Source organism: Corvus moneduloides, chromosome 1 (assembly GCF_009650955.1).
Source record: "Corvus moneduloides isolate bCorMon1 chromosome 1, bCorMon1.pri, whole genome shotgun sequence".
Classification (NCBI taxonomy): domain Eukaryota; kingdom Metazoa; phylum Chordata; class Aves; order Passeriformes; family Corvidae; genus Corvus; species Corvus moneduloides.
Genome location: NC_045476.1, coordinates 110,438,137 through 110,461,889, shown reverse-complemented (window position 1 = coordinate 110,461,889; position 23,753 = coordinate 110,438,137). Strand labels below are relative to the sequence as shown.

The following is a 23,753-nucleotide window of genomic DNA, read 5'->3' as shown; positions in this document are numbered from 1 at the left end:
TTGTGTTAGCTGACATAGCTGGATAATGTGTTTCTGCAGCATGTAGTGAACAGAGAACATGGTGTCTCTGCATTGCATCTCGATTGGTAGGCTAAAATGTTGGGGTTTGCAGCGGGTTCTCTCAAGCAGTCTTTAACCTGGTATCTTTTACATTCTTTCCTCCTGTATTAGTGAAGTAATCCAACTATAAGTTAATATTGGGCCCATTTAGGCTTTCTCTTGTTTATTTGAAATATGGTTTATAAGACAAAAATCCCTAGATCTATACACCTCAAAAATCCAAATAGCTTGTACCTGTTTTTCCTAAATTTGATATGAACTTTAAACGTTTCTTCACAGATTTTCTAAAATGAAACATTAGACTATTATTGTTGAAATAGAAAGGGAATTCTTTATGGATGCTTTACAGGGTGGGAGTAGAGGCTGGGGAGGGTAATTAGGGGGGTTTGGGGGCTTTACAATTCACAGTCTGAATTGCAGTGTGGGCTTTTAATGTGCTTTTAGTGGGATTATTATGTTATGGTCAAGGAAGGAAGTTGGGGTGGTCATCAAGACTTGGCAAATTTTTGTTTAGTTTGTGTTGTTCCTTTGCTAATTAATGAAGGCTTTAATAGTGAACAGCATTTCTACAGTGGTGTATCTGAAAGTAGAAATGACATAGAAGTTAATAATTTTAAAACAACATGCCATTGATTATTTTGTTTATTCAAAAAACTGGGTAATACACAAACTTATACACAAGCACATACATTCACACATATCAGTCCTTTCAGTCTGTATATATTATAAGACTATTCTGCTTTATGCAAAAATTACTTAGTATACTTTTTATTTATATTAGAGCAAGGACAAGATTGCATCCTACAGCAAAACTCCAAAAGTGGATAGGAGTGATGTGGGGAAGGAGATGAAAGAAAAGTCTTCCATGAAACGTAAACTTCCTTTTACTATTAGTCCATCCAGAAATGAAGATCGCAATTCAGACACAGGTAGAACCTTTTTATTTCCTTAACTAATTATTTGTTGGTAAAATACATCCTGACTTAATTAATTGTATAGTATGTTTTTATATTGATTTCTTTTTCTCTTTAAAAAGAATACTAAGTATAAAAGTTGCTTGCTTGCTTCTGATTGTTGCATCTCAGTCTGATAGGCTTTCATCCTGTCATTAGCAATGGCCAGCATGCCACCACAGTTGATCTGTATCCCCCAGTTGTTTCCTAACCTCATTCTTTCCCTCTGTTTCAGTAACAAATCTTTCTTTGTATTGTCATCTCTTGAGGTCCATTTGTTTAAATGAGTAAACGGATGAAAAACCATGTCGATGCCTTGATTTGAGACACAGCTGTCAGCCTTTCATAGCCTTTTTTTGGGAGGGAGCGTCAGATAGATTGGTAGATGTACTGTTCTTCATACAAAAAAAAGATTGCTAAGGTGACAGAGCTAATTAAACTAGTCGTGGAGAGCACACTTTCCTTCCAGTTTAAGTTCCTATGATCTGTAAATTTTCTGCACAGGCTGAGTAGTTCTTCTAATAGAGTAAGCTTAAGCTTACTCTATTAGAACTGATTTCAAGGCTTCAAACTACCATTCTTAACAGAGTTCTTTTCAAATCAAGATGGAGGGAGCTGGATACATTCCAAGAGGTACAGTTATCTCTGGGTTTAGGTAACTAATTATTGATGTCATTGTGCAATAACAGTAATAGTTCAGTTGATAACCAAACAGTATCCGTGGCCAGCAGAACGCATGTTCCCAAATTTCTCAAAGGCTCAGTGCTACACTTTTTTATGCATTTCTTATTGTACATTTGAATATTTTCATGACTGGGTAGTTCCGTTAATGTGCTGAGGTTTAAAGGCAAGATGGAGGTGTATACCTCAGTGTGTGTTTAATTTTTGTTCAGGATTGATTTCATGCAGAAGATTTGGCTTCTTGATAATACGTACATATTACTGTAAAGAGACTGTAGTATGAAATCCATATTGAAATAATCACATTACAAAACGATGCTCCTAGCTTTAGTTCTGTTTTCAGTGGTTTTACAGCATTCTTGAGTCTTACACTATTCATGATACCACTTGATTCTGAAAACACCATGTCTAAATTAGAAGTATGCTCCCAACATCTGCTTTATTAAATTTTTTGCTTGGTATTAGACCATAACTATTTTTTTCATAATGGAAATAAATGTGTGTAGATGTAATATCTAGTATTTATCAAAAGTTTTCTGTGTTGAAAATCTTTTGTTGTGTCTCCCCACCCCCATCAACTTTAAATAAGTCATTGTCACAAGCATCTTGTAAAGTAGGAGAACTTTTTGTGTGTCTTGTGCTATAGCCTCTATTGTCACAGCTGCTATAAACAAGATTGGTTACTCAGACATGTAGACGTGCACAATAAGACAGTGCTCACGCTACAAAATCTTTTTGTCACAAGTTGTAGCAGGGAGATGAAATAGCCAATTCAAGTATGGGCAAGAAATACTTAACATAAAAGTAGAAGGCACGTGGCTCTTAACTATGGTAGCAAACATGACAGCTTGGCAAACATTTCGTTTCTGCTGAGGTAAGGAGGTAAGAGCAACTGCCCTTTGCAGGTGGGAAACTTGGTGCGTAAGCCTTCCAGAAACTTTAGAGCAGGAGCATTACTGGGATGAAAAAACTGTTCCTGTAATGCTGATTCTGTGCCTAACCAATTAGATTAGACCGCTGGGAATTAGATACTTAAATTGGTGCCAAGTTTGTCACTGACATGGATTAGGACTGACATGAGTGATCATGAAATGCAGTGCTGCTTCTGGCACAAACTTGGCATTAGACATGGAAAAGGTTTGCTCTCAGTGAGCTAAGCTGTTACCTCTGAGAGAAATGTCTCCCTGATAGCTGTGTACAGAGAATGGAGAGTGTTGAGAAGGAAGAAAGTAAGTTTTTGGAAATGAGAATGTAATCAGAGACAGAGGGGGAAAAAGAAGAGGTGATGAAAAGCTTCTTATCACCTTTAAGGTCATTAAAAATGTGTCTGAGTTAAAAAAAGAAAAAAATTGCTGTAAAAGTAGCTAGAGGATAAAAAAATCTAATAGTTTAATAAATGGTTTATCCCCCAGATACGTGGGAGGGTCGCTAGCTGATCGTAGGAACTCCATGATGACTGGATTTCATCCTGTTTAGGCATGTAAATGAGTCATAGAATGGGAATACCTAATTTTTAGAGATTTACATCGTTAGAGCTTTCTTGGTTGTATCTCTGGGTCTTCCGTAAACTAACATTTTGTCTTGTCTTTACTGATTTTTGTAAAACTTGCTCCTTTGCTTCTCTCTCCGGTGAGCTTTTTTTGTTTTCTACTTCAGGTATTGTCTAAATACTGCAAGTGGTAATGAACATGGACAGCCAAAATGAATGTTAACATAACACTGAAATGTTTGGGGATTTTTTTTCCATTTGATTTCTGCAGCACTATACATAAAGTACATTTTGCACCCAGTCAGTTTTGGCAAAATTGAAACCAAACAGCATTTGTATAGTACTGTAAGAGTCCAGAACAATTATAGCCCACCTCTTTATCTAAATGTAAATTTAATTTTTTTTCTTAAGAAAATGCTGCAATAAATTTGTATTCGATATTTCAATATTGAGCCTTTTAGTTACTTTCTTAATAATTTAGTAGCCATGGAGACTGCATCCAGTTGTGTAAAGGCAGCCCTGCAATGCCAGTTGAGATGGCTGAAGTAGCTGCAAAGTCTGCACAGGTCTGAAAGAGAACATGAGTCCCAGGAGAGCTGTGGCCTTCTGAAGAGGCCCCTGGGAACAGGACACACCTGGAAGGACACTCTGTCCCTGTGTTTATCAGCAGCATCCTGTTGTGTTTCTTCTGTTGTGTGGAGCTGTCTGTGACACTCCCCTGATTGTGGTGGCTACCCTGAACTGAGGGCTCTCTCATGACATCCCCGTTCTTGGTCAGAGCAACCACAAAAAGCTAATACAATGTATACATACTGCAGACAAATTTATTTATACTGCAGTATAGCTTTAATCTGTTTATAGGTAAGTCTTAGGGAGGAGTCTGTGTGCAAGCTTTGATTGAGACTGCTGGATTGGATGGTCAAAGCAGAATTATTTTTCTTATCTTTTAAAATAAATTCTCTGATTTTAAATCTCCCAATCCAAAACCATAATTGGATTGAAAAGCCATCAGTTATTTAAACTACTTAAATAGAGTTATTTGAATTTTCTTAATTTATTTAAATAATCTGGTTAGTTTTAAATAACCTCTGATGCCTACTGTTCTTATTCCAATAACCACAAGTGTTGATTTTGCAGAGGTCAGATTTGTTTGCTTTCTCCACCTTACTAGTCTAAAGAGATAAATTTGAATTTTTCATAATAATTAAATATAGCCGCAGATCCTAAAAATCTTTTCATTGTAAAGATGTTACACAGTTGATTATTCAGGAACGAGTTACAATTACACTGAACATGGTAATTTGTTGATCTTTCTTGGAAATTATGTTCTCCAGATTTACTGTTTATAGTAGGATCTTGGTTTTGTTCTCTGATCCCTTCAATTTCAGTCTTTAAAGTAGTCCAAACGTGGCACAGTCGTACTTCTTTTAGCACTTAGCTGACATCCAGAAGAGCAAAGCAACTGACCTCTTATGTTGCATGGGTACATCACAGTAACACAATTTCTGTGCTTGTGCTTCCTGTAGTTACAGGGGTGAGTGGGGGTGTTGAAGAGACTGTTGACACACCACTTGCTGGATTTGGGCTTATTGTTCAACTATAACAAGTTTATTTAACTGTTGTTTGGGCTACAGGCAGGAAAGGGGAGGTGGTTTTGTGTGTTGGTTTTGTTAAATAAATGTCATAAACTTGATTAATTAGGTATCACAGTAGTACCTTGAAATCTCTGCATTGTTAAGTGCACTGTGAGGTCTCTGCATCACATTCTGAGCTTTCTCTTTCCCTGAGGGTAGGAACCACAGCCAGTCATGATGTGTTTCTCTCGGAAAATAACTTCAGTCAGGTTGCCATGATCACGCAGAGCTGAGTAATTCTGTCTCTGAACTTCATCATCTGCAGTTATCTTGACCCATCTTGTACAATCATTAGCAATGAACATGTTAGTCTTTGGTTGTATATCATTCAATCTTATAACTTCATAGCATTTATTTCAAGCAGTTTCTATTTTAATTTTGCATGGTCCTATTTTTTGATCCTGTTATTCTTTACAATTTGGACTATGATAGAGTCTTCTACATGAAAACAGACTACATGAGCCCTGAAGTTTGAATTTGGTGAGGTTTTTTTCCCTAATTTCTTTTGTCCACTTACTAAGGTGATTATTTTACCAAATGAAATACTTTGTTAGTTTGGCATGTTTTGTTTTGAGAAATCCACATATTACATTACTTAATAATTTAATTTTCTAAACCATTAAAAATTACTTGAGTGGGTATTTGTAATTTATCCAAGTAAAAAAAAAAAAAGGCAAACAAGAACCCAGATGTATTATTGGTTGCCTTGGGACAAAATCTGTCATGCATAAATTATCCTAAAATAATCAGTGGTGTTTCTGCTGTTCCTCGTGCCAGTACGTTTTAAGTATTGTGAGTGAATTTCATTGGGCTCCTTTACAAATAGGTGCTCAAGTGCTCCTAAATTCCTCTTTCACATAACCTGAATATTTCAAAATTATTTTTTTAAGTGTTTGGTGAAAAGCTTGTGTTGCAAAGGGAAAATCTTAAAAAGATACTGTCCGGATGGATTTGGCTGTGTATTATGAAGTTTATTTAATGAAGGTGGTTAAACATGAAGCCACTTGAAGAGTTCTTGTTTTTATTTTTTTAATAAAAAGTAAAAAATTCCCTTATATACTATTTTTAAGTGCTGAAGAACAGCAGACAACAATGAGAATGTGAATGTAAAAGAAGGTATTTGCATTCCATAGAATCTGAAAACAAAATGCTCAAAATCTAAAAAAACACCCACCAAAAAACCCCAATAACCAAAAAACCAACCAAAAAAATGCCCAAACAACAAAACAGAAACCAGCCAACCAAAAAAAAAAAACAAACCAACAAAAAAACCCCACCAAAAAACCAAACCAGCTAATTGAGTTTAGCAGTCAATTTTATATATTAAATTCAACCTAAATGTAGTGTCTTAAACTGATACTATTCCTCTATTAGGGAAGTTATTGCTGTTCAAATTGTAGAAACATCAAGTACACAGCTGTGAAAAGTTTTCTGTTACCACAAGACAAAGAATAGCTAAAAAGTTGGAAGTTCCTAAATGTTAAGGTGCTCTCCTCCTGTTCAAGTGTAGTGTACTGTGTGATGGTAGTCTTGGAACACTGATTTATTTTTTGATGTATCAGACTTCCTATTTTATATGCCCTACTCCCTGGTTGGTTTTTTTTTGGCTTTCTTCCACTCCTCTTGTCCTATTTTGTTTTACCTTGTATACTCAGATCCAGGTCGTATCCATGAGATCTTTGGGGGGAAAAGCAATAGCCTTGTCCAGAACATACTCCAGTAAGTGGATTAGCAGGTGCACCTGCTAGAGTCTTGAGACTTTCTTAGGTTTTTTGTTGATCGTACTGATTTTTGTTCATTGAACTGTTTAGACTTACTGAAAATACATATGAAGTCTCATAGCCATTTTAGTAAAACTGTCTCTTTTTGAGTGGTAAGTGCATAATTACAGTATAACTTGGTGAGAACAGTTGTATTCTTATTGGGTAGTTTAATTTGGTAAGATCTAGAAATGCTTTGCAAACACTGTGTTAATAAAATGTAATAGAAGAATAATTTACCCCTCCGCTGAAATGCAAGACTGAACATGAGACAGGAATAAATTGTGCTGATGGGAAAAAAAAAAAGGCAAAACCCAAAAAATCTGGACAACCCCAGTGGGTAAAAGAGTAGAAGCTAGATAATCAAAAGCTTTATTTCATTTCTTTTGATATATTATTTTCTCAAGCTGAAAATAGCTATATTATTGTAAGGAATAATTCAGAATGAAGATAAGTGTGTTTTTCACGGAAAAAATCATGAGCAGTAAATAGCATATGCTGAGAAGCAGCTGATTATGCTGGTCAAGCTGAAATGTGTTATTTTGATAGAAGTACTAAATTAGTCAATAAAGAGTGTGCTGTGCATTATCCTTGCAGAGAGAACAGCATACTTGCAGTGAAAAAGTTGAAAGTACAATTTTATTGTAAACATTTTTTTTGATTTTCCTATGCAGATGTTTTTATCAATGGGGCACAACACAAATTGTGTTGATTTGGGTATTGAATTAATTCTTTAGGTATTCAAGGCTATGAGTTGCTTGCAGTTTAGGAAAAAAATTACCATTTGATTCTGTAAAAGGGATCTTGTTTCCTTTTTAAACAGGATGGATAAATTTATAGAGGTTTTTAAAATATGTACATAGGTATGTAACTTTCCAGTCTTAAAATACTGTTGCTTGTAATTGTTTAGCCTGCAAAATCATGTATTTCTTATGGGTCAGTGTGGAATTCAAGATAAAAACTGTTGGTGTGCCTTCCTGGGCCTCCAGAGCATTGCATTAGTAGAGCTTGTGTCTGTAATCAGGCCTAGAAAATGAGATTTAGAGAAGGCTGGGAAGGCAGAAAATGAGTTGAGAGGAAACAAATGAAACAACAAAGAAGGCAGATTTGTAGAAAGTGAAAAGATAACTAGGAACCTCAAAGGGACTTAAGCTTCTAATTTTTACCTCTCTGCAGAAGGTCAAAGAAGTTTTCCTCAGTGGAGTCCTTTAAGGTTTTCTGCTTTTGCAGATGACAAAGTTTCTTGGTTTTCATGGGAGTTTTTGTTTCTTTTTTAATGTGTTTATTCAGATGTGTAATTTTAGCTCCTGGTTTAAAACATGAACATGAAATATTAAACAGCTTCCGTAAATATTGATAAAAGGGAAGAAGTTATGTATATAAAATAGCTGTATGTTTTTGAAGGATATGAATTCTGGAGAAGAAATTGCTTTAAGATAAAAAACCAGAATGAGTTTGAGAGAAACAATCTTTTAACCAATTACTTAGCAGATACCAATATTAAATAGTCTTTTCCTAATTTTTAACATGGTGTCTTGAGAGAAGTAGAAGAGAGCATAGTCTCAGATCTGTGTTCAATGCTGAAAGCTGACCAGCTGATTTTACAGAATTTTTTAATTGCCTGACTTTTAATCTCTGAGAATTCAAGTTGTGACATATACAGCATTCCTGCTGTGAAACAGGTTTTTCATCTTTTAGAATTTTTTGGTAATCCTGCTTACAGCTTTAAGTGCTTTGTCTCAGTAGCTTATTATCCTAATACGATTAGAACAGGTAACCATCACTAATGCAAATGAAGTAAGTTAGAGGTGTAATTTCTGTATTTCATCACTTACCACCAATCACCAGTTTACAGACCTGAAGAGATGGTTTTATTTCTAGAAAAATATTCTTCTGATGGAACAGCAGTTTGAGTCTTTAAATGTTCCTATTTCTAGAGAAGGAAGGTCCGGAGAAAAAGAAAATGAAGAAGGATGCTGGGAATAAGAAATCAGCACCGGTTAGCATTCTTTTTGGTTACCCTCTGTCAGAGCGCAAACAGATGGCACTTCTTATGCAGATGACAGCAAGAGACAACAGTCCAGGTGATCTTACAAAGTTAACAGTTTTCTTCCTCTTGCCTGTTTAGTTCTGTCCTAGTCAGAATATTCTGAATCCTGATGTTTTTCAACAGTCTTTGATTTTTTTTCATATATTTTAAATCATTCATACTTCTGTTAGAACTTACTTCACCTAGATGAGTAATTTGATGAAAAATTCTTGATCTTCTGTATTTATGTGAAAAGCTTTGCACTATGATAGCTGTAAAAATTGAAGATTTCTTCCTTTGATTATTTTTGCCTCTCAGACTCTGTTCTTATGGATTATTTAAAGCCTGAAATGCTTTCTTTTTTTTTTAATTGAAGCTTAACTATTATCTTACTGTCTCACTTTGGAGCAGGATTTTAATTTAGGAGGAAATGGGATCATTTCCTTAGGATTTAGTGGGAGAGGAGGGACATCTTGGTTTTAATTCACCATTTCAAACTGTCCTTGGTCCAGCTGTATTTAAAAAAAATCTTTACGTATGTATATATGTTGTACAGGTGTAAAGTTTTTACAGAATTGCTATTTAAAAGCAAATAGCTTAAGGTTTCCTTAAGGAACTATCCAGTCCACCCAGCTGTGTTGGTACAGCTGAGGATTTATGTACACAGACTGTAATTCCTTAAACTGGCATCCCACTGCATAAAAATATAGTGGAATTTTGCTGGAGGAAGAGGAAGCAGGGTAGATACTCATCTGCGTGATCACGCTTTGTCTTGATTCAGCAGAATTTATACCAGACTATGTGAACCTTGTAGTTTGGATAGGCTTCATCTGTCCTAGAAACTTGCTTAAAATAGTAAGATTTTGCAAAATGCCCTTTTTCACATTGAAAATCAGCATTGTGTTGATACGTGTGAAGGGTGAAATGTCTTTTATTTACATATAATTATTCACTGGTCATTGTTATTTTTGAAGGCAAGTGTAGACAATCTTTTTACTTCACCTCATTTTAAGTAACTTAACAGTGACCATTTAAAAACTTGTTTTATAGATTGCACCTTGAATCATTCCTTACAAACAACACCAACCCAGAAGAAAACTCCAACCTCTTCTTCAAGACAAAAAGACAAAGTTAACAAGAGAAACGAACGAGGGGAAACTCCTCTACATATGGCAGCAATTCGAGGGGATGTTAAACAGGTCAAGGAGCTAATCAGATTAGGTGCAAATGTAAATGTAAAAGATTTTGCAGGTAAGTTAATATGAGTACTCTTAACTGTATAAATTAAAAGTAACACTAAAGTTGTTAACAGAGGTTTCCTTTCAGTTCGTGTTGTATGCAAATGAAAAAATGTAACTTCATAGAAATTCCCACATTGTGTTTCTCTTTTCCTATGGTAGTGGTAGTACTGGGACACTATAGTACATAGTGTATTATTAGAACAATATAGTAATACCCAGAGGTTTCAGCTGTGTCCAGGGCCTTTGCACAGTAGGTATTTACAGAAATATGTGCACACTTGCTGAAGTTTATAGGGTTATGCTGGGCAGAGTCAAATGCTGAGACTGTGGGCTATGTGAGGAGATGCAAAGTTTAGTAATGGTGAGGGTGGTGACGCTGTGATGTGCACTGTCTTCACTGGGACAGCTGATATGCACCAAGGCAGATGAGAGTGGTATAGTTGCACTTGTCATCTAGTCCTGCTGGATTAATGATAGCTTTGCTATGTCAGTATTTGCTGTGATTTCAGCAGTGATTGATGAGCTTTGTTAAGTTGTAACATAGACAGTATTTTTGGGTTTACGGGTTTTGGTTTATGGGTCTGAATTATGTTCGCAGTGGGAATGGTTGAGAGGAGTTGAGGTAGCAGGCCCCTGTGGGAGAAACTAAGAACTGTGTAGTACAATTAGTTGTCAGCTCAAACTTGACATCAAGAGAAGATAATAGTGAGATTAACTGAAATCATGACTTTAGGTAAGAAATAGATTGGTAATTTCTTGGTTTGCACAGGGTGGCTGAATTTGTATTTGAACATGAAGCTGCCCAGGACTGGCATGTAGAGGAAGAGAAGAAAACAAGCAGAAGTGGAACCCTGTGAGATCTTCAAAGAAGTTGAGAGGGGAGATGAAAAGAACTTGTTGACAAGAGCAATTTTAGAAAAGGAGGGGGAGGTTCAGGAGAAGACAGGCCCATAGAAATCACAGGGAGAATAATAGAAACCCTTCAAGAAGAGATGCAGTGGGTTGACCTTGGCAGGCTGCCAGACACCCACCCAGCTGCTCTCTTATTTCCCTTCTTCAACAAGGTGTGGAGAGAAAATAAGATGGAAAAAAGCCCTTGTAGTTTGAGTTAAAGACCATTCAATAAGAAAAGCAAAAGCTGCATGTGCAAGCAAAGGAAGAAGAGGAATTCATTCACTATTTCCCATCATCAGGCAAATGTTCAGTCACTTGCCGGGAAGCAGGACCTCAGCAGGTGTAACAGATGCTTGGAAAGACAAATGCCATTATGTACAAACAACCCACCTTTCTCCTTCTCTCACTGAGCTTTTATTGCATGACATCCTGTGGTATGGAATACACATTTGGATCAGCTGTCCTGGCTATGTCCCCTCCCAACCTCTTGTGCAGGAGGAGGGAGAGAGAAAACCATGACACTTCACAGGCCCTGTTCAGCAGTAGCCCAAACCCCGATGTGCTGTGAGTACTGGTGTATAGCCCCAAATGCAATGCACAGCACCATATGGGCTGCTCTGGAGGAAGTTAACTTCATAGCTTCATCCCAGTCTGACCTCGTGCAGATACTTAATTTTAAAGGCGAATGGAAGGAAGAGGACAATGGCTGAGAGCTGGTTCTGAGAACCAGTTGGAAGCAAGTGGTTGGGGACTTCATTCAGAATTCTGGAGGAGATGTTTGGGATCAAGCAAGATATTTTTCTATTGGTAATCCAAAGAGAGAAGCCGAGATGGCTGAACTTCAAAATACTGTGCAGAGGGAGAAGTCAAGAAGAGGGGGAGGATTGAAGCAGTGAGTCATGAGTGGAGAAGAGTAGGAATTTAGGATGCAGTGTAGTTTAGAGAATTAGAGTTTTTTAGCTAAGGATTTGGCAGAACTAAAGGAGCAGAAAATGAATTAGTAATGGAGGAAGTAACCCTGCTCATGGGATATCTGCCAGAATGATACTGCCATGTGAGAACAACAGTAAAGGAAACAGATATTGACAGCAAGCCAGCACTAGAGTTGGCAGGCTGGACATTGTGAAAGGATGGAAAAGCAAAGCAGTACAACATGGAGAAAAATAAGTTATGGAGATAATTAATACAGAGAGTAAAAGACAGGGATCAGAGGGCTGAGAGCAGAAGAGTGTTATCATGTTGGGTGAGTGTGAAAAGGGCAGGTGGCAAGAAAATGGAAGTAAGGAGGTGGTAGCCAGACAGTGCTGGAAGTGGGTAACTAAAGTGATGATTGAAGAGGAGATTTAGTATATGAAGAACAGAAAGAAGTGTTTTGCTCTAGAATAACCTAGAAGCTTTTCTTTTATTTTTCACTTTTTCTTTCTTTTTTTTTTCTTTCTTTTTTTTTTCTTTCTTTTTTTTTCTTTCTTTCTTTTTAGCTTTTTTAAAATTTTAAATGAGTGGCAGCTTGGAAGTTGAGTGAAAGATGAAGGTGAGAAATCCAATTACTGAGGGATTAGATAAGTTAGGGGTTTCTTGTACATCCATGAAGTGGAGGTACAGGACTGCTACTGATTAGACCCATGGTTCACGTGAATAAACTCCTCCAGACTTGCACTGGTTATGTTGAAAACAAAAGTTAAATGCCTCCCCAGAACTGGGCTTTGAGAAGGCATCAACAGCAGTTCAGGTCAGCTATGAAGTCATCAAGCTGGGGAGAGGAAATTGAGGTAAGGAATATAGCTTGTGTGGGTTGTCATCTTCAGTTGACGCTCTGCTGCAGAAAATGAGGACTGCACTTGTGGAAATCAAAATTACAAAAAATTACTAGTGTTCTGGGAACTACCAGCAATAAGTTCTCTGTCACTATTAATAGCTTATTATCTAGCTGCTAAATGTTGTTAATGATTCCTAGTACATGTTCAGTAGCTCTAAAGGAGTGATGGTTAAGGTAATTTGCCATACTTATTTTTTCCAGTAGTGTGGTTTTCAAACTGCTTTCATATAGAATAATATTATTTATATATACACTTAACACAGTTCAAATGTTTACTAGTCAAAGAATCTCTGACATGTTTAGCCTGGGGATCTTGTGCCAGATTTTGTCTTGTACTATTTGATTTGTGATTCCAGCATTCAGTTTAATCTGAGAAGAATTTGGAATTTGGCGTGAGGTTTAAAGTTGATAAAGCATGTATTGTTCATCAGACCCATGGTGTGGCTGTCCTGCCAAGTACTGTGTGTGAGAGTGTGTTTTGAAATGTTTGGAGGCAATAGAGATCTACAGCACAGGAGGAAAAAAACAGATCTTTGATCTTTCAGTCTTAAGTCTACCATTCTTCACTCTAGGTTGGACACCACTGCATGAAGCTTGTAATGTTGGTTACTATGATGTTGCTAAAGTTCTGATAGCGGCGGGAGCTGACGTGAACACGCAGGGCTTGGATGATGATACCCCACTTCATGATTCTGCTAGTAGTGGGCATAGAAACGTGAGTGTTCTGGGAGAGTGGGAGGGGTATAAATACGTGGCTTGAAATGCTGAAGCTTCAGAACAAATTCTAACTGTCCTCTTTGCAGTTATGTGGTCTTATAGTTCTGCTTCTGCTGTTTTGGGAGCATCTTAAAGTTGTTCTGATTGTCTTTGTTTCATCTGACTTCTTTTGCCAGATATTTTCTACCAATATCTGTTGTCTTAAATATTTAAAAGTTTCCCCTTTACTTTCTTAATAAATAATCACTTTAGCAACTTTTTTTGAGAAACTTTTACTGTACAGAATTCTCAAAAGAAAAATGTCTACTAACAGTGTACTATGGATTTGTGTATATTATGCATATATGTTAATAAATATTTAAGGGTCCTATATGTCCTATATTTCTTTTTGTGTATTATTTATGGCATCGAAATGGAGAATTGATGTATGTGTATTCTTACTATTTTTTAAAATTTACCAATCAGCACTTAGGGGAGAAGATAAATGGAGCTCTGTAGGTATTTTACATTAGCTTCTAAATTTGTTCTTAATTTCTGCAAATAAGATGCAGAAGTGACTCTGCTTTCCCTTTATGTATCTTTTATTTCATTACTGTGTGTGCAATCTGTTGTATAAAGCAAAAGATAGACTACATGCTTCAATCAAGTACACTTTCCAAACAAGATGTTCCGTTTGAAAGGTTTTTCTGGAAAAGCTAGAGAAATTAATTATGATAATCTGCTGGGAATTTTTTTATTAGCTGTTTAGTGACTGCTTTTTATAGGTACCTAAGCAGAGATCTTGGGTCTTTAGATCAAGCTTTCATAGAGTTTTAGTAGAATCTTGGAGAATGAGGCCTCTTGCTTATCTGGTCTCAGTACAGGTACCTGTGGCCATCTCATTGAGATTGTGTACCAGAATAATTCTGAAGCTTCCTGTTATGGTATCACTGTCTGCTGAATTTCCCCATTCTTACCACATAAGGAAAAAAAATGTAATTAATACTGGACACTGTGCTGAAAATGCAGTGGCCTTGGTATCACTGTAGCATTAACAGACTGTTGCCCTTGATGATGGAGAAGTTGATGATTTTGATTTATTGCATGCAGTTGCGGGTGGGGGTAGTTTGTTCCTCCAGTAAGATACTTGGATCTCTCTCAGGGCTTTTTGGAACTGTTGTGTGTAAACCAACAGTACTGATACTTTTAAAACTTAATCTGTTCCTTATTTAAGTGCAATAAAATTTGGAACAAGAAGGTGAATCAAATGCAGAGGAGTAGAGAGCCTGGTAGGTGGGGAACCAGATGAATTGTGTGAAGAAATGCTAGAACAGCAAGAACAAAAGGCCCCTGTTGCATTCCTTGATAATAATGCTGTGTCTGTGTAACAGAGGACAACTGTCTCTAGTCTTCCCCTTCACTTCCTTTAAAGAGCAGACTATGTATATACTACCTGGACTTTGCGTTTTAGTTGCTGAAGTCTTGCTTTCTAGTCTCAGTGTCATAGATAGGACTTAGGATTGCATATCATGTTACTCACATTTTGTGTGCAACAGGGGCTTTTTATGTTGGTCAAGAAACATGTTGTGCATAACCTAAAAGTTAATTTATTTAATGCTGCAGATTGTGAAGCTGTTGCTTCGACATGGTGGAAATCCATTTCAAGCCAATAAGCACGGGGAGAGACCTGTTGACGTTGCTGAAACTGAAGAATTGGAAATGCTATTGAAAAGGGAGGTGCCCATATCTGATGATGAGGACAGTTGCTCAGGTAAAAGTAGCTATTTAGTTGCATAAATGCATTATTTCACCTGAGGTTAAGTGGCTTTAATCTTTTGCATAGTGTTAGCTATTAAGACTTGCTGCAGGTAACAATTGATAATGCTAAGGTTGTCTTCCACTTTTATTTTTAGAGGTAGTTTGTTAAATTTTTCAATTGAATTATCTGAAATGTGTATTCTGATTTTTTTTGTTTTGTTTTCTCTCTGTCTTTAATAAGCTGCTCCCACTTTGCATATCAACTCTATATCAGAGTGGTGGTTTTACCAGAGAAAGGTATAGAGGAAAAATACCGTATCTGTTACGATACAGGGTGTTTTCTGAGATGTTTTTATGGTGAAAAATAACCCCAAAGTCACTTACTTTCCGCCTTTAGTAGATGAATCAGGAGTCAGTGTTTCACATGGGTGTAACTTAGTTACTCAGTGTAGAAAAGTCCCTGCCAGTGGGGGAACCACTGGTATCTGCAGGTGACCAGGTAGGTGACTTGCTGAAGTGGAGGCAGTAATTCTTGGCCGCTCCTGTATTTCTGGAGATTGAGGAATATGTAACAGCTCTTGGAGCACAGAAAGAATTGTTGCCCCAGAAGCAAAAGATTCTTGGCCATGAGTAACTTACTTGAGTGCCAGACAGGAACTTTTCATTTGGCTTTCACAGAATCTTCAATAATCCAGAATCTTTTAGGTAAAAGAAATGAGGTGGATTGAAAACTGGCTGAATGTCTATGCCAGAAGGGTGGCACAAAGTTTATTTGGAGGCCAGTAACTGCCTGTGTACCTTGGATCAATACTGGGTCCACTCCTGTTTAACACCTTCATTAATGGTTGGGGTAGAGTGTACCATCAGGAAGTTTCCTAATGACACAGAGCTGGGAGTTCTAAGGAGGAGTGAGTGGTGCACCGGAGAGTTGTGCTGCCATCCAGAGGAACCTCATCATGTTGGAGAAATGGGCTCCTGGGAATCTCACGTAGTTCAACAAGGGGAAGTGCTGAGTCCTGCAGCTGGGGAGGAACAACCATCCAAGCAGCAGTGCAGACTGGGATCTGACCAGCTGGGAAAGCAGCTTTGCAGAAATGGCCCTGGGTCATGGTGAACAGCACCAGCTTGACCATGAGCCAGCAGTGTGCCCTTGCTGCAGAGAAGGCCAGAGGCATCCTGGGCTGCATTAGGAATGTTGCCAGCAGGTAGAGGGAGGTGATGCTTCCCCTCTGCGCAGCACTGGTGAGGCCACAGCTGGAGTGCTGGGTCCAGTTCTGGGCTCCCCAGTACAAGAGAGACAGCGACATAATGGAGAGAGTCCAGGGAAAGGCCAGGAAGTTGATGAAGAGCCTGGAAGAGCAAAGGCTCAGGGGGATCTTGTTGATGTGTACAAATACCTGAGGGGAGGGTGCAAAGAGGACCGAGCTGGGCTCTTTTCACTAGTGCCCAGTGACAGGACCAGAGGCAATGGGCACACCTTGAAACACAGGAAGTTCCCTCTGAACAACAGGAAACACTTTTTACTGTGAGGATGACCAAGCAAGTGGCACAGGTAGTCCAGGGAGACTCTGGAGTCTCTGTCCTTGGAGATACTCAAAGTCCTTCTGGGCATGGTCCTGGGGCAGCTGGCTCTGGGTGTCCCTGCCTGAGCAGGGTGGGGTGAACAAGATGATCTCCAGAGGTCCCTTCCAACCTCATGTCACATGATTGTAAAAGTTGGTTTCTCTTTTCCAGACAAATAAAAAAAACCCAACCCCCTAGGAATGTTTTCTAGTCAAAGTTTCACTATACTTGAAGAAAAAAAAAGTCATATTGCCCTACGTTCTGATGTAGTGTTAACATTTTTGGTACTAGAATAACCTGAAATACAGTGCATGGTCCTTCGTTCTAAGGGACAGTTGTGGCATCACTTACAGAATCAACTTCAGCTTAGTGAAATCATTAATCTTAAGACAAATATTTTTACATATGTGTAATAGAAACTTGTTACTGTTTAGCAATTGGTTCCTCAACAGTCTGTCTGTGCAGGGTATTGTCCTTGGGAAAGAGGTTATACAGGAATTATGCACAATAGATGAGGTTTCCAAAATTTGAAGTGCATTACTTTTATTAGATATAAATGTTAATTAGTTATTTTTACATGCCTAAGTGAGAGCTGTAAAGGGAGGGGAGAACTTTTGATTTCATGACCTTTTGTTTTCTCTTAAAAAGCTAAATTCTAGTGAGAAGGTTTGTTGTGTGTTTAAGGTAGGTTTTATTCTTTTTTCATTTGTAAAGAGGTGACTGCTGAGCTGAACTCTTTTGTCCTGAAGTGTGACAAGTGTCTCATCAGTATTGAATTAATTTTTTGTTTCCTTACTCTAGATTCTGAAGAAGCTCCATCTGTAAATCCTTCCAGTGTAGATGGGAATGTTGATTCAGAAGCAGAAAAGGACTCTGTAGCCAATAACAGCAAACAGATGGTCCCTAGTAAGGCACCACTTCCATCTGCTCTAGATGAGTATGAGTTTAAAGATGATGATGAAGATGAAATGAAAAAAATGATTGATGACAAGCATATTCTTAGAAAAGACCCAAGGAAAGAAGATGAGACTGAAGTTGAACAGACCAGCTTATTTGTGAAACAAGAAAAAGTTGTCTTTTCAAAATCATTCAAAAACAAAAAACAGAAACCATCTAGAGTTCTGTATTCAAGTTCTGAAAGTTCAGATGAAGAAATACTTCAGGACAAGAAGATAGTTTCTCCTTGCTCTGTTTCAGAGACATCAAATTCTGATATCAGAGTGAAGAAAGAATATATGGTTACAAATGAACACAAGCAAAAGGGCAAAGTTAAAAGGAAAGTAAAAAATCAGAGCAAAAATAAAGAGAATCAAGAAGTAAAGCAAGAAAAAGAAAATGCTAGAGTAACAAATATAGCTACTTCTGGGTTAGATTCTTTAGATAAAGCTAGAGAGGAAGAAACCTTTAAGAAGTCTTTCACCTCAAAAGAAGATTCTTCTTTGCATCTATTTCATATCACTGCTGGAAAATCGCCGAAGCATCCTTGTGGGTTAAGTGAAAAGCAGTCAACGCCATTAAAGCAAGAAAACACCAAAACTTGCTTATCACCAGGAGGTTCGGAAATAACATTGCAGTCCGAATTAGTTCGGTATGATCACAGCACTGAGTCTGATTACCTAGTTGAAAGTTCTAGTGGCAAATCTTGCAAGCACAAAGAAAAAAGCAAGCATCATCAAAAAGATTTTCACTTGGAATTTGGTGAAAAATCTAGTCCTAAAATTAAAGAGGAAGATAATAGCTCAACATTTGAGAATTCAGATTATACTTTGAGAAAAATTGACAAGGAAGGTAAAACACTTAAAAAGCATAAATTAAAGCACAAAGAAAGAGAAAAGGAAAAGCACAAAAAGGAACAGGATGGGGAGAAGGAGAAACACAAACATAAAGATAATGTTAAAGAGGTTCAAAGAAGTATTGAGTTTGACAGAGAATTTTGGAAAGAGAACTTTTTCAAAAGTGATGAAAATGATGATACGTTGTTAAATACAGAACATGAATCTCTTTCTTCAGATAGAAAATCAAAGCTAGAAAAAGCTGTGGCAAAAGAAGATAAGTTAGTTAAGGAGAGACAGTTCCAGAAAGAGAGAAGTACTAAAGATGAGAGGGAAAAAGAGAAGAACAAAAAGGAAAATGAGAAGTTTCTCAAGGATGAAAAAACAAACGATACAAAAGAAGAAAAAGAAGTTATGCTTGCAGATAAAGAAATCGAATTGTTCTGCTTTGGTGCTAAAGATGAAACATCCAGTGTGCATTTAATAGAAAGAGAAACAGATACTGAAAAGCAGGAAAAGAATTTAAAGGAAAATAAAGAAAAGACAGAAAAACGATTCTCAGCCAAAGAAAAAGATGTTGAAAAGATAGAAAGAAAACATGGAGAAAAAGAGAAAAAGTTAAAGCATGAATACAAAATGGAGAAAGAAAAAGCAGAAGTAAATGAAAATACAGAGAAAGTAAAGGAGAAGTCCAGTTTTCAGCAAGCAGAAAGGTGCCATAAGGAAAATGATAAAGTAAAAAGCATGGGTACTCTTAAAAAAGTTGATGACAAGGAAAGAAATAAAGAAAAAACTGATAAGAAGCATGATAAAGAAAAGGCTGATAAAGACAGACATTGGGCTGAAAGCAAAGAAAAACACTGTACTGAAAGAAAAGTCAAACAGTCTGAAAAGGAATCTGAATATACTAAATCAGAAAAAAATAGAACTAAAGAAAAGGAATTTGAAAAAAAAGACAAATCCAAAGATAAGGAGACCTCATCACTGGCAAACTCAAAACACATGCAAGAGGAAAGGAGATGCAGTGTTACAGAAAGTAATAAAACAGCTCATGACAAACTGTCATCTTTGAAAGAAAAACCAAAAGATGATTTGTTGAAAACTCCAGATGGTAGAGAGAAAGATAAAAAAGATAAAGATATAGACCGATACAAAGAGAGAGACAAGCATAAAGATAAACTGCATCAAAGTAGTTTGCTTAAACTAAAACTTGAACGTGAGAAACTTAAGCCTAAACCAGCTCCTGCACCAAAGGATGCTCGGCCTAAAGAAAAAAGACTGGTCAACGATGATTTGATGCAAACTAGTTTCGAAAGAATGCTTAGCCTTAAAGATCTGGAAATAGAGCAGTGGCATAGAAAGCATAAAGAAAAAATAAAACAGAAAGAGAAGGAACGTTTGAGAAACCGCACTTGTTCAGAACATAACAAAATGAAGGAAAAACCCAAACACTCGTTAGCTGAAGTAAAAGGCAAAGAACTGATTCGTTCAAAAAGTTCAGAGTTGCCAGATGTTTGTGTGAAGGAAAAGCAGCAGAAAGATGCTACAAGTAATAGATCACAGTCAGTAGATACAAGAAGTGTCAATGTTGCAAAGCCTTCGTTGGCCTTAGATAACTTAAGTAGATCCCCCAAATCAGAAAGTGAAAAGATGGGGCTGAGCTCCCGGTCAGTGTCCTTGGTTTCTGTTGCAAGCTCTGAGGATTCTTGCCATACCACAGTAACTACTCCAAGGCCTGTAATCGAATATGATTCGGACTTTATGCCAGAAGGTTCTGATTCCCAAATGTCTTTTTCGCAGTCACCATTTTTGGCAAGTGCCAAATCACCAGCCCTTGTCGAAAAAGAGGCCGATGGTCTTGCTGAGTTGCCAGATCGCATTAAGCCACCTTTCACAAACAGGCTCCCACAAATGTATGTTAGATCAGCATCTGTTGAAGATGCTAAGTTGGTTTTAAATGAGTGTAGGCCTGTTATAGAGGTTCGAAGATGCAGCATGCCTGCTGCAGTTTCTGAACACAGCAAACAGCCTCGAATATCAGAAGAAAACAACCAGAACTCTGTGCCGTCAGTTCAGACTTACAGTAGCACTTCTCCTAAACCAGAATTACTGTGTAGCACACTCGAAAGAGATTTTCAAAGTAGTGTGACTGTTCTGCAGTCAAACTTCACGTCATCTCCAAATGGAGCTGTTTGCAACAAGCAGGCAACAACAGGGCCAAGTACCATTAAAGATACTGCTCAGATGAGCCCTTCAGAAGACTCTAATGTGCATTTAGAGCCATGTAGTCAAAGTGGTGTGACTCAGCAAACCAAACCATGGGATGTGCCTTTTGACAGACTTAGCTCATTAAACAATGAGTTTAACAGCTCAGGTTGTGGTGTATCAGAGCAAGATACTAAAAGTATTATAGCAGTGCATAATTCTGAGAGCAGGATGTTAAAAGAGCAACAAGTATGTGAATTTTTGCCTCAGCATGCTGAAGTTAAGGGAAATTCCGGTTCTCAAGAATCAGCATCATTTTTGCCTTCACAGTCACCTTGTTCTTTACCTATCCAGCCACTTCCAGTTGTGTCAAAACACGTTTCTTTACCAGTCATTAGCAGTCAAGATTCATCATTTGTACAGCAGCAAAATCTAGTTCAGACTACAACTTCTGCTTTGGATACAGACGCTACTAGTACCAGAGAGCTGGAAAATGCTTTCTTCCCTTCAAACATTAAGAAGATTGATGCACCCATTGTTGTATATTCTGAGAGCTCTCCAAAGGATGTTTCACAGAGCTATGAAAGGGTGAGTGATTTACCAATGGTACCATTAGAGAAAGATACTCCTGAAAGTGATAGCAGTTCACAGTTAAATGTGAATTCATACACATTCAGTAAAGTTGTTTGTAAGAATGCGCTGGGTGAAGTGGATGGTAACACAGCAGAGACTTCAGATGCTAGAAATGAAAAAGACCAACAAGAAAAGTTGGTCTCTGTGCATGTTGTTGATAGTAAAGCCAATGCTGATACCTGTGAACTAAGTTCAGGAATATCAAAAGGAATTACAAATGAATTGGTTAATAAAAGCCCCTGCACTGCAGACAGAGAAAATGTGTTGGAAGATGATCCACCACAGTGCTCCTCTCTATCCAACTTGGAAAATAGTTCACAACAGATTACACAGGAAGAGGTGCATAAATACAGCCAAATAGTTAAAGTAGAGGAAGAAGTTGCTGAGGATCAGAAGATGGAACAGCAAGAAGTACCTCAAAGAATCACGAGGAACAGAGCAAATTTGCTTGCTAACCAGGGCAAGCAGAATCCTCTTGGCTGCACGCAAACATCAGAAAAAGAGTCTGAATCATTAGCATCTATGAAAGCAAGAATTAGATTAACTGAAGATGATGATGCTCAGGTACATCATCCACGTAAAAGGAAGGTGTCACGTGTGCCTCAGCCTGTGCAAGCGAACCCTTCTTTGCTGCAGGCCAAGGAGAAGACCCAGCAGTCCCTGGCAGCTATTGTTGATTCTTTGAAGCTTGAAGAGATTCAGCCATACAGTTCTGAAAGAGCAAACCCCTACTTTGAATACTTGCACATAAGGAAGAAGATAGAAGAGAAGCGTAAATTGCTGTGCAGTGTTATTCCTCAGGCACCTCAATATTATGATGAGTATGTGACTTTCAATGGCTCCTACCTGTTGGATGGCAATCCCTTGAGCAAGATATGCATCCCAACTGTAAGTAACGTGGTCTTTCAATGAAAGGCATGTTTTGGTTTTATTTTTGTAACTTCCTTATTCTTCCTAACTTGCTTCTGAATATTCTGCTGAAAACAGAAAGTTGACATGTTAATAGCACCATATTTAAAAGCCCCATTCACTGGAAATGCACACAGTGGTTTCACAGTCACTGTAAGACAAACCATGTATGACACCTGTCAAGGGCACACAAATACTGTATTTCAAAGTATGTAAAGCCTACTCTTTCAGAAGTCAGTTATTGAGAGCTTCTCTGAATTTCTGCTGTCAATAATTTTGTTAGAACTAGTTAGTCAAAGCTGTTTCATTTGGAGGGGGGTGGATGTGCAGTGCTTCAAAATACTAAGTCCATCACCAAACGTTTTAAGTTGGAGAGTGCCTGCCAGCTATCTCAAAATGAGCAGGTGCTATCTGCTGTGTCCTGGCTTTTATAATCCATCTAAAGTGTTCATTGTTTTATTAAATAATGTCAAGGGTTTTTTTCCTTTTTACTGAAGACCGTCTGTAGTGCAGAGACACTTGTTTAGTTCTAAGCTCTCCATTTCTGAATGGACAAGTTATTATGTCAGCTTGTCTAAGATAACTCACCCTTACTTGACTGTAAAAAAGCTTTAGCTTTTTTCCAGTAGAGTTGAAGATTTTTTGATGAAGCAATGAATAGAAATTTAATGTGTAAATTTAAAAATGTTTGCTTTATCACACAGGTGGTCATAATTCCCTCTATAAGCTGTTTATTCTCATTTTTTGGAATTAGTAGGCCAGTTATAGTCTGAGGAAGGATGTGGGTAAGATGACCCTTTTACTTGGTCTGTAAGTGAACCAGGGACAAGCTTTGCCACAATATACCAGGCTGTCAGCCTTCCCAAATCTACAAATCTTTCTCAGTAGCTGTTGCAGCTTCTGTAACATCTTTATCACTGCAGGCATAGTTCGTGTTTGTTTGTTTGTTTGTTGTGTAGCTGCTGCTAGTCAAGTACATACTGTTTCCAAGCTACAGCTTACTGCTTTGGCATCACACTTCAGTGCTTAATTTGGGATAAGTGGAAAGTAGAGAAGCATGGCATATGTTTTTCCCCGGTCCATCTCCTACCTGAGCAATAGAATTCAGTTCCCTATCATAAATGGCAATGTGTGTAGGCACCGTAAGGAAGGCAGAGTTACTGACTTGATGTTAAAGCACTGCCTTATAATTCCTTCTAGTCTCTATTGCCGTGTATAATAGGGACTCTGCCGTTAATGAAAATAAATTTAGGTATTGGAGGGCAAAATCTTGGGTAAGAGGTTCAGAAAATATCAGAGATGGATGTGTGCTTCCTATTCTCAATGGCTTTTAATTAACTGTTGAAAAGAAAACCCTCTTTTAATAAAGTTGATAAAAAGGTAAATATGTAATTGAAGGGTTACAGTTACTGATTTTTGTCTCATTTAGATTTCTGGTTTGATTCCCTACACATACATGTTCTGATGGTAATGATATTTTAAACAGTTAATTGTTTTGTATATACTTTGATGATCCTGTCAGTATTCTAGAGAGAACAGGTGGAACTTTTTATTCCAGGCTGCTAGAAGCAAAAAGGAAGAAGATAAATTCTGAGAAGCCAAAATAAATTTTTAGGAATTGGTGGTTATTTTCATTAGAATTAAAGTGTAAGAAAAAGCA

General features: G+C 37.6%; 1 protein-coding gene across 2 annotated transcripts in view; it reads left to right on the top strand.

Annotated features, from left to right (window-relative positions):
* The window catches only part of ANKRD12 (ankyrin repeat domain 12), a 59,595-nt gene that overhangs the window by 24,956 nt on the left and 10,886 nt on the right, over positions 1–23,753 (top strand). The window contains exons 3-8 of one of the 2 annotated variants that reach the window (XM_032122049.1): positions 842–989; positions 8,515–8,661; positions 9,657–9,857; positions 13,130–13,272; positions 14,877–15,024; positions 17,376–22,072. In XM_032122049.1, coding sequence (XP_031977940.1) covers positions 842–989; positions 8,515–8,661; positions 9,657–9,857; positions 13,130–13,272; positions 14,877–15,024; positions 17,376–22,072 — 5,484 coding nt within the window. The remainder of the gene's footprint in view (positions 1–841; positions 990–8,514; positions 8,662–9,656; positions 9,858–13,129; positions 13,273–14,876; positions 15,025–17,375; positions 22,073–23,753) is intronic. The other variant, XM_032122057.1, reaches the window with a different exon arrangement.